The following is a 10,969-nucleotide window of genomic DNA, read 5'->3' as shown; positions in this document are numbered from 1 at the left end:
TGACTACTAGCTGAAAGGTTGGTAATTTGACCCCATTCAGATGCACCTTGGAAGAAAACCTGGTGATTTGTTTTCCAAAGATTTACAATCTAGAAAACTCTATGAAGCATATTTCTACTCTGCTCACATTGGGTCACTATGTGTCAGAATTTAAAACAAACCAGTTGGCTGTGATAAAATGCATGTAAAAGCTATTGACGTTGTTGTTATGTGCCGTCGAGTCATTTGCGACTCATAACGACCCTATGTACAACAGCCCTAAACTCTGCTCTGTCCTGTGCCAATCGCACCGTCTCCGAAACACACTCATCCCAATTACCCCAGTCACTGAATCAATTCACCTCATAGAGGGCCTCCCCTCCTGCGCTGTTCCTCCACCCTACCAAGCATGATGTCCCTCTCCAAGGACAGGTCCCTCCTTACAACATGTCCAAAGTATGTTAGACAGAGCCTCAGAATCCTTGCCTCCAAGGAGCCACCCAGTTTAACCCTTTCCAGGATGAATCTATTTGTTTTCCTAACAGTCCATGGTACCCTCAGTACTCTTCTCCAGCACCACATCTCAAAGGCATCAATTTTCCTTCTGTCTTCCTTAGTCATTGTCCAACTCTCTGATGCATAACAAGTAATTGCAAAGACCATGGCCTGTATCAGCTGCACCTTAGTCTCTAGAGAGACACCATTGCTCTTCAGTACTTTGGAGAGGTCCCTAACAGTAGACTTTCCCATCGCAATGCGTCTTTTAATTTCCTGGCTACTGGTGCTGAGAGTGTTGACTGTGGAGCTAAGCAAACTAAAGCTGTGAACAATCTCAATCTCTTCACCATCCATCCTGATGCTGCCAATTGGCCCAGTGGGGAGAATCTTTGTCTTCTTGATATTGAGCCTCAATCCATATTGGAGTCTGCAGTCCTTGACCCTCTGCAGCAAGCGCTTCAGGTCCTCCTGAATTTCAGCAATCAGGGTTGTGTCATCTGCATATCGCAGATTGTTGATAGATCTTCCACCAATCTTGACCCTCCATTCCTCCTCATAGAGCCCAGCCTCCCGGATAATGTTCTGCATACAGGTTGAAAAGGTATGGAGACTAACAGCTGACTTTCCATGGCAATACGTCTTTTAATTTCCTGACTACTGGTGCCAAGAGTGTTACCTCCTGTTATATTGAATGAGGAAAAGCATAATGTTTGGCTTTCTCTCTTTGTGGAATATTAGGATTGATCAGTAGCTTCAGCTGTGGGCAGTTCTGTTTCTAGATGATGACTGTGTGGGTTCATTACTTCATTTAGTCTTATAAAAGAATGATATTCTACCGTCTCTTCATTTATTACCTGGAGTTGGTAGCAAAGGACGGTTCCTTAGTCATTTTGTTATCTTGAGGTGTTTGTGTACCAGAATGTAGAATAAATGTTTAAACCTATTTAGAGAAATATTATTTCAGAAAGCTGATTAGTTTCTTCCCAAAACAACCAATGATTCTAAATAGTAACAATGAGCTAGTGACATTTTTTAATTTTTCTTTTTAACCTACTTGATACTTGTCAATAAATTGCAGTTATTTTCCTAAGCTATGATGGATGAAGAGACTGAGATTGTTAACAGCATCAGTTTACTTGGGTCCACACTCAACACCAGCAGCCAGAAAATTAAAAGATTAATTGCATTAAGAAAGTATGCTGTCAGAGACCTCTCAAAAGTACTAAAGAGCAACAATGTCAGTCTGGAGACTAAGGTGTGCCTGATTGAGGCCATTGTCTTTGTTAATTACTTGCTATGTGTCAGAAAGCTAGATAATGACTAGGGATGATTGAAGGAGAATTGATGCTTTTAACCTGTGGTGGTAGAGAAGAGTATTGAATAAACCATGGACTGACAGAAGAACAAATAGGTTCATCCTGGAGAGGGTGAAGTTGGGCCGTTCCTTGGAGGCAAGGATTATGAAGCTTCGTCTGACATACTTTGAGCATACTGCAAGGAGGGACCATTGCTTGGGAGGGTGAAGTAACAGCACATGAGAGGAAGACCCTCACTGAGATGGAGTGATTTAATGGCTAGGGTATTGAGTGTAGGTGTGTCAGAGACAATAAGGTTGGCACAGGATAGAGAAGGTTTTGGGGCTATTGTATATAGGGTTGCTATGAGTTGCAAGCAACTCAACAGCACAAAACAACAACAATGCTAAAAGTATCCCCTATTTGCCTCTTTGAGTTGGCTTCTGAGGCATTTTTTTACACAGCCCCCATTGTTTTTTAATAGCTTCTTCATAGTCTGATCTGTCAAGATGTTCTAGTTTCTTCTTGCACATTTTTCCCCTCTCAGACTTATTTTCTAAGGAGGTATTTTCCTGTTAATGGATAATGGGATTGAGAGAAGAGCCCCAGTGGTGCTGTGGTTAAGTGCTGAGCCAGTGGTGTAGTCATTAGCTCCTCTGTGGGAGAAAGCTGTAACAGTTCCACTTCTGTGAAGATTTACAGCCTTGAAAACCCACTGTCAGTTCCACTCTGTCCTGTAAGGTAGAAATGAGTCAAAAGTGATTCAGTGGCAGTAGATTTTGTTCTATTTTGTGGTATTTAAAGACCACAACCTGGATCCAAGGTGGCTTTCTTTATGGACAACACAGAAATAATTCTTAGTCATCTTCTTTTTCCAAAGAGAAAATACATCACGGGTTTTCCAATTCAAATTTAGGATTATGGTTTTTTTTTAACTTCCTTTAGTCGTATTTATTAGAGAAAACCATCCTACCTTTCAAGTTGGAAATCTTGGTACCCAGAAACATTGTGTGAGAATGGTGTTAAGCACCACGTGAGTGGCTGTATCTGACCTCCACTAACTTCACTAGGGAAAGAATCCCTATTAACAGCAACAACAGCACAAAGCTGATTCCACTGAGGTCAGACATGCGCTCTCTGAAAGTTGTAACAGTTCAAATATTAAACATTCCACCCATGGTGCCATTTCTTCTTGACTGGATTTTAATAATTTGTTGCAACAGTCAAACAGATCTCACAGAGAATACTAGCAATGAAGGAATTTATTAGAGAGGTTACAGGTTACAATTCAGAATTAGGATAGCCTCTTCTCAGTCTTACTTACAGGCAGGCTTCTTGGCCTTGGCCTCTGCCCTGCAAGTGTTACAGATGGCCTTTAGCTCTGACAGTTATGTGACCGGACACCCCCGCTCTGCCAAGTAAACCGAGGCCTGAAGGGGCTCAGCTCAAGATCCATGGACCTGGAAGCTTACAGCTCTGTCTCCTATCTGTCTCTGGTTCTCTACTGCCACTGCCACTGCTGATGGATGCCTCATTGTGGTAAGTGGGTTTACTGTACAAAATGACTTTTTTAGCACACTGACTTTGGACTTTCACTACACAGCTGGGTGGTGGTGTTAGGTGCCACTGAATTGACACTAATCACAGTGACCCTGTGACCAACAGGTCTGAACCTTGTCCTATCCTGCACCATCTTCACCAGAGCTGGATGACAGTGTGCAAATAAAGTATGTAGACTAGTACTGAGATTGGTTAGAGTGGTTATCTTCAGGTTTAAGTTGAGCAGGTTCAGTGGCAGAAAACCTTGCAACCAGCAAGAAGGAAGAAGCAGAGAATACAGTGTATGCTCTTCAGGGTCAGAGAGATTCTTCTGTGAGACTAAGGCAGATCAAGATGGAGAAACTCTAATTGCAGCACTGGAGAACCAGAAATGTGAGACAGAGCTGACTGGGTACTGCCACTCCACAGAACAGGAGCCAGGGACCTTCACCCAAGCTTGCTGGAGGACTAGGAAGAGATGCTATAATTGGCAGAAATGCTCAAAAGCATGGACAGACAGCACAAGAGAGGGAGACCTTGGATGAGATGGATTGATACAGTAACTGGGGCGATGGGGGTTGGTGTGTCAGAATTAGTGTGACTGGCTCAGGACAGGGAAGGGTTCAGAGATGCTGTACATAGGGTCACTATGCATCGCAGGGGACTCAATCAATAACATTCTATGACAGGTTTGGAAGCAGGAGTGGCATCACTTCCTAAACAACTTGCCTCCAAAAACTCTATAAATTTTGATAAATGTTGATAGTTGTAGAGGGCTTTCAGGCCTTTTGTTCATAGGGTAGCTATGAGTTGTGCTCAAATTGAAGGCAATCAACAACAAGAGCAATGATGTCAGCTTAGAGACTAAGGTGCTCCTGATCTAGGCCATGGTCTTCTCAATTGCTTGCTATGCATGTGAGAGTTGGACAGTGAATAAAGATGACACAAGAAGAATTAATGCCTTTGAGTTGTGGTGCTAGAGAGGAGTATTGAATATACCATGGACAACCAAAATAACAAATAGGTTTGTCTTGGAGAAGGTTTACCAGTTTACTCCCTGGAAGCAAGGATTTTGAAGCTTCATCTCATATACTTTGGGCATGTCACCAGGAAAGACCAGTCCTTGGAGAAAGACATAATGTTTGGAATTGTTGTTTCTCATGAGTAGAGCTGAAGGAAGACTAATAAAGTGAAATGTAATTTTTCCAGAGGGTTAAGCTCTTACTCAGCCTAATGACCACAACAGCTTCAGAGCCCCTGCTTTTATTGGCAGAAAATTAAAGCATACAGCAAAGCATGATTTCAGAGTTGGGGAGGGGGGGAATGGTTAAGCATAGCTGCCTTCCAAGCAGTTAACCTGGATCATGGTGACCCACATGGGACATAACATAGATAAGTTTGAATAGTTTCCAAGGGAACATCCTTAGACTCATAGAATGTACTCATAACAACATTATCAAGAACACCAGAAACTTTTAATGTTTAATTGAAACTTCTCCTCCAAGTCCCCTTCATGGTGGTACGTGCTCCAGGAAGTCTGGGACTGCTTTCGGTCCTACCCATGTTGGCATTCTTCACCTGCTTTCAAGTGGTGCAGCCAAGTCTTTTTGCACATACTCCATGACTGTTAGTAACCCTCAGTAAACTACAGCAACTCTACAGGAATGGTAGTGGATTAGCACAGAAAAGGAAGACCCTGGATAAGATGGATTGACTCAGTGACTGTAGCAATGGGGTCAGATGTGTCAGAGATGGTAAGGCTGGTTCAGGATAGAGCAAGATTCAGAGCCATTGTTCATAGGGTCGCTCTGAGTCATAATCAACTTGTTGGCACACAACAACAACGAAAAGCTTTGTAACACTTGCCTAAAGCTATGGAGTCAAAAGGACTGCGAGCACACTTGAGAAGCAATTCTGACTGAAGAACTGCATCCTGTTTCCAACCTGAATTATAACCCATTAACTTTAACTTCCATAATAAACCACATAATTGTGAATATGAGTCTGTGAATTCTGTGTGGCTGTTGCAGTGGATTAGCAGACCTAGCAGTAGAGGCATGAGAGCCCTGGGAATGATGGCTGGTATTAGAACAGAGGGAAATGTGGGAGCATGGAGAAATGTCTGACCTCAGAGGAATCGGGTTTGTGCTGTTACTATTGTTGATGGGGACTGTTTTCTCTTATGGAGTTAATGAAGTAGGACTTGGCTGCCCCAGCAGTCTTTACACTCTTCTAGTGCTATCCCATACAGTCTCTCCAGTGTTAAAGTTCTTCATCTCTGGTTCTCAAAGAGATCTCAGGTCTAAAGAACACATTGCATTTTCTGGTAATTTCTTCTTGACAGTAGTCAGATCCCTGTTTTTGCTTCAGAGCTAAGTCATTTTAAGGCAGACAGGATGGCCAACATGACCAATCCCCATTTTCAAGTTCTACACATCTTATTTAATGTCCCCACTTTTCATTACCTTATTTACATTATTAGCAAGTTATAAAATCTTCTTATTAGTCCACAAACATTTCATTAATACCAATGCAAGCAAAATACTGCTGAAGATCATTACAAATTGGCTAGAACAGCAAGCACATAGACAGAGAACTACCAGTTCAAGCTGGGTTTAATAGAGGCTATGATGCCAGGGGTATCATTATTCATGTCAGATAGATCCTGGATGAAAGCAAAGAGTATCAGAAGAGTGTCTGTTTGTGTTTAATTGACTATACAAACTCATTTGACTGGGTGGATTACAATAAACTATGGTTAACATTGTGAAGAATGGGAACCCAAGACAGAACACTTACTGTGCTCATACGAAATCTATACCTAGACCAACAACCTTGTTCATTATCCAAATGGAATAAGGGAACATTGCATGATTTAAAATCAGGAATAGCATACATCACTCTCCATACCTAGTCAATCTGTTGGGTACTATAGAGTCTGAACCAACCGAGAGCTGATCCTTTGACAGGTTATCAGAGGCAGTTAATCACAAGGGAGGAGATCACCCATCCTTCTCCTGTGGAGCAGCTGGTGGCCTCAAATCACATGCCTTCAGGATTGCAAGGCATTTTCTTGCTGCTAGGCCAATTTAATCTGTATGCTGAGCAAATTATTCGAGAAACTGGACTCTCCAAAGAAGAATGTGGCATTAGGATTGGAGGAAGACTCATCAACAACCTTTGATAAGCAGATGAGCCAACCTTGCTTGCTGAAAATGAGGACTTGAAGTGCTTGCTGCAGAAGACCAAAGACTATAGCCTTCACTATGGATTGCATCTCAATATTAAGCAAACAAAAATTCTCCCCACTGGACCAATAGACAGGGTCATGATGAAGGAGAAAAGGCTGAAACTGTCGACAATCTTATTTTACTTGGATCCACAATCAATATACTTGTTACCAGCAATCTGGAGACATATTGCATTGTTAAAGTCTGTAGTCGGGGATCTCTCTAAATTATTTGAGAATGATATTAGTTTGAGCATTCAGGTGAGCCTGATTCAGGCCTTGGCCTTTTCATTCACTTGCTATGCATCTGAGAGCTAGACAATGATTAAGGATGACAGAAGATTTGATGCCTTTGAGCTGTGGTGTTGGAAAAGAGTAAGGAATATCTCATGAACTATGAAAAGAACAAACAGATATGTTTTGGAGAAGGTGCAGCAGAGTACTCCTTGGAGGCAAAGGTGGTGAAGCTTTATCTAGTATACTTTGGGCATGCTGCTTAGAAAGGCTATTCCCTGGAGAGGAACATCATGCTTGGGAAGGTTGAGGGAATGGTGAAAGAGAATAAGACCCTCAACCAGGTGGATTAATACAGAGACTGCAGCAATGGGCTCAAGTGTGACAGAGGCACAGGATATGGTAGGGTTCAGATCTGTTATTGAAAGGATGGCTATGAGTCATACTCATCTCAAAGGTACCTACCAACAACTCCATCATGTGATGAAATAGCAAAGACAATAGCTCAGAAAAGCCACATCAGGTACGTCACCGTAGCAAACATTAACAAATTACTAATTTGCTTTATCTTACCATCATCTACCATTTATGTACATATAAATGTGCACATACATAGACATAAATAATAGACTCAAAAGAAAAATGTTAATACACATACAGAGATAAATAATAGGATCAGGATAATAGTACTAATATGGTATTCTTAGTACAAATATGATTATTTTATAAGGAATTATTTTTTGTCATTAGTATAGGCCTCACTTAAAGATGTACAAAAGTCCTTAAGAAAGATATATACTTAAGTTGCTTAGGGAATTCTGATGGCCTAGTGGGTAAAGAGTTGCACAGCTCAACCCAAAGGCAAGTGGTTCCAATCCACCATCTGCTCAACAGCAGAAAGATGGGCAGTCTCCTCCCCCTGATTTACAGCCTCTGAAAAACTGGAGGGTCAGCTATGGATTGGTTTCAGCTCAGTGGCACATAATAAAGTCACTTAAAATAACGTCTCTTTGGATATTTACACAATTATTAACTTTGTCTCATTTAATTTTGTTTTATAATGATTTAAAACATTTACATAGTATTATAGTCAAATATACAAAACAAAGTACATTCTTAGGAGAATAACTTTCATCTCCCACAACATCTCTCCTTTAGGTTTTTTCTTTTAACTCTGTATTTAAAAATAATAAACAGTATGCATATGCACTGGTTCCCACATTTTCTCCCCACTTAGTAAAATATACTGGAAATTATACTATAATACATACAGACTGGGTGAGGGGAAGGGCTATATATGGTATGTGAATGACTAGCACTGCATTATTGAGAAGACACAAGAGATACAGACAATACTATTTACATTTTTTAACATAATCAATATCACATGCAAGCAAGATTCTGCTAAAAATTATCCAAAAACCACTAGATCAGTATATCAACAGAGAACTGCCAGATGTGCAGGCTGGGTTTAGAAGAGGCCATGGTACTAGGGATATTATAGCTAATGTTAGAGGGATCTTGGCTGAAAGCAGAGAGTACCAGTGGAATGTCTATTTCACTGACTATGCAAAGGCGTTTGACTGTGTGGATCACAACAAACTGTGGCTGACTCTGAGAAGAATGGGAATCCCAGAATACTTGATTGTGCTTTTCCAAAACCCATATTTGAACCAGGAAGCAGCCATCAGAACAGAGCAAGGAGACACTTTATGTTTTAAAATCAGGAAGGGTGTACATCAGGGATGTATTCTGTCTCTATACCTTTTCAATCTACATGCAGAACAGATTATCTGGGAGGCTGGGCTGTATGAGGAAGAATGTGGCATCATGATTGGAGGAAGATTCATCAGCAAACTACATTATGCAGATGACACACCCTGCTTGCTGAAACTGAGGAGGACCTGAAGCACTTGCTGCAGAAGGTCAAGGACTGCAGCTTTCAGTATCGATTGAAGATCAACATTAAGAAAACAAAGATTCTCATCACTGGGCTGGTTGACAGCATTATGATAGATGATGAAGAGATTGAGATTGTTACCAGCTTTAGTTTGCTTGGCTCCACAATCAACTCTCTTGGTCCAAGCAGCCAGGAAACCAGGAGATGAATTGTATTGGGGAAAGTCTACTGTCAGAGACCTCTCCAGAGTAATGAGTGATCAGTCTGGAGACTAAGGTGCACCTGATCGAGGCCATAGTCTTTGCAATTGCTTGCTATGCACCAGAGAGCAGGCCAATGACTAGAGATAATAGAAAGAGAATTGATGCTGTGGTGCTGGAGAAGTGTTGGATATACCATGGACTGCCAGGAGAACAAACAAGTTTGTCTTAGGGTGAATCCAGGCTGCTCCTTGGAGGCAAGGATTCTGAAGCACATACTTTGGGCATGTTGCAAGAAGGGACTGGTCCTTGGAGAGGGACATAATGCTTGGAAGGGTGGAGGGATGGAGAAAGAGAGGGAGACCAATGATGAAATGGACTAAATTCAGTGACTGGGGTAATGAGGTAGATGTGTCAGAGACAGTAAAGTTGGCACAGGACAGAGGAGATTTTAGGGCTGTTGTAGCATATAACAACAACAACAATTCATAGATATTCCTTATTTCTTTTCTTAGCTGGCATGATACTACTGAAAACACTATTACTAACACGCCTAGACAGAAGTTCAACATAGTCGTTTCCCAGTAGTGGAAAGAATGAGATTCATAGACTGAGGTTGTATCCAGGGACTGCTGGAGGTGGGTTAAACAGAAGCAGTCGGCGGGAATGGTCTCTTTGCCTAACCTGTTGATGGGCATTTGAACAGTTTCCAGTATTATTACAACTTATGTGTATAATAACTAAGGTTAATAGAAGAATTGATGCCTTTGAGCTATGGTGTTGGAGAAGAGTATTGAACCACCACGAAAACAAATGGGTCTATCTTGGAGAGGGTGAAACCAAGCTTCTCTTTGGAGGCTATGATTTTGAAGCTTGGTCTCACATACTTTGGGCATGTGGCCAGGAGGGATATCATGCTCAGATGGGTGGAAGGACAGACAGCACAGGAGCGGAAGACCCTGGATGAGATGGATTGACACAAAACTGTGGTAATGTGATTAGGTCTGTTGGAGTAAGTGAGACTGGCTCATAATACGGCAGGATCTGAGCTGTTGTACTTCATAGCAGTAGCTGTGAGTCGCAGGTGATTTGATGGCACCTGTATTTTCTTGCAACTATTCAACTCTACTATCACCGATTGCACGAAAGTAACCATAGAGATTTGTGTTCTAAGAAAACATTATATACACAAGTTAAAAAAATAACTTACGTGTACTTGAAATTATCTTTTTCACCCAGGCGTTGAGGTGGGAAGGGAGGTTTTGAAAAAAATTCTAGTGGATGCAGGCATCAGGGATCGTGAAAGATATTAACATTCTTATCGTTAACTTTACCAGCTACAGCACCTCTCAGAGTAAGGGGATGGCAAGAAGGAGAAATGGAAGATACCGAACGATGATGCCCTCTAGGGGCTCAGGGTGATCTGGGTATCAGAAAACAGAATGCGGAAAAATGGGAAGATCTGTCCCGGGAAGCAAGCGTGGAAAGTATAGATGTGTTTGCCTGTGGAGGTGTCGTAGAAGGCGACTTCCCCACGATCATGATCCACGCAGACACCCACTCTGTTCAGGCGGTAGGGAAGCACCTCTCGCATGTTGTCTTCGGTGAGCGCCTGGCACTCAAACCCCACGATGCGCAAGCACCAGAAGCCCGCCATGGGCTCGATCGCCAGGAAGCCCCTGCGCGCCGCGTGCTCTGAGGCCACGCCCACCACGCAGGCTCCGCCCCCCGGGCCTTGGAGCTCCACCTCCCAGGCGTGGCGGCCGGAGGAGAAACCCGGTGAGCCCAACACACAGCGGAATGGATAGAAGCTTGCTGGATCAGCAGGCTCCTCAGCATCCAGAGAGTAGGCAGAGTTCAGCTTCACTCTCTTCAGATCCTGAGAAAGGACTAGGCTCGGGTGGGCCGAGGCTGCGTCCAGAACCACGGGGGCTGCGGGAGATGGGAAGTAAAAGAAGAGCAATCCTTGGTCAAGTTATCCAGCAATCCCTCATTCCCATTCCCACTGCAGAGCACACTTAGGACGCTTTCTCCCCAATCACAGAGATCCTTGTCCTCAAGGAGGTCTTAGGCCCCTCCTTCCCCCCCCCCCCCC

The 10,969-nt window shown here is 42.7% G+C and overlaps 1 protein-coding gene across 1 annotated transcript in view; it reads right to left on the bottom strand.

The window, feature by feature from the left end:
• Positions 1–10,279: 10,279 nt before the first annotated feature.
• The window catches only part of TRIM31 (tripartite motif containing 31), a 13,202-nt gene continuing 12,512 nt past the window's right edge, over positions 10,280–10,969 (bottom strand). Inside the window, exon 8 of the mRNA XM_006896284.1 lies at positions 10,280–10,806. Within this exon, the coding sequence (XP_006896346.1) occupies positions 10,280–10,806 (527 nt within the window). The remainder of the gene's footprint in view (positions 10,807–10,969) is intronic.

Source organism: Elephantulus edwardii, unplaced genomic scaffold (genome assembly GCF_000299155.1).
Source record: "Elephantulus edwardii isolate Elephantulus edwardi_28Jun2011 unplaced genomic scaffold, EleEdw1.0 scaffold00184, whole genome shotgun sequence".
Classification (NCBI taxonomy): domain Eukaryota; kingdom Metazoa; phylum Chordata; class Mammalia; order Macroscelidea; family Macroscelididae; genus Elephantulus; species Elephantulus edwardii.
The sequence above is the reverse complement of the archived record's forward strand: the minus strand, read 5'-3'. Positions and strand labels throughout refer to the sequence as shown.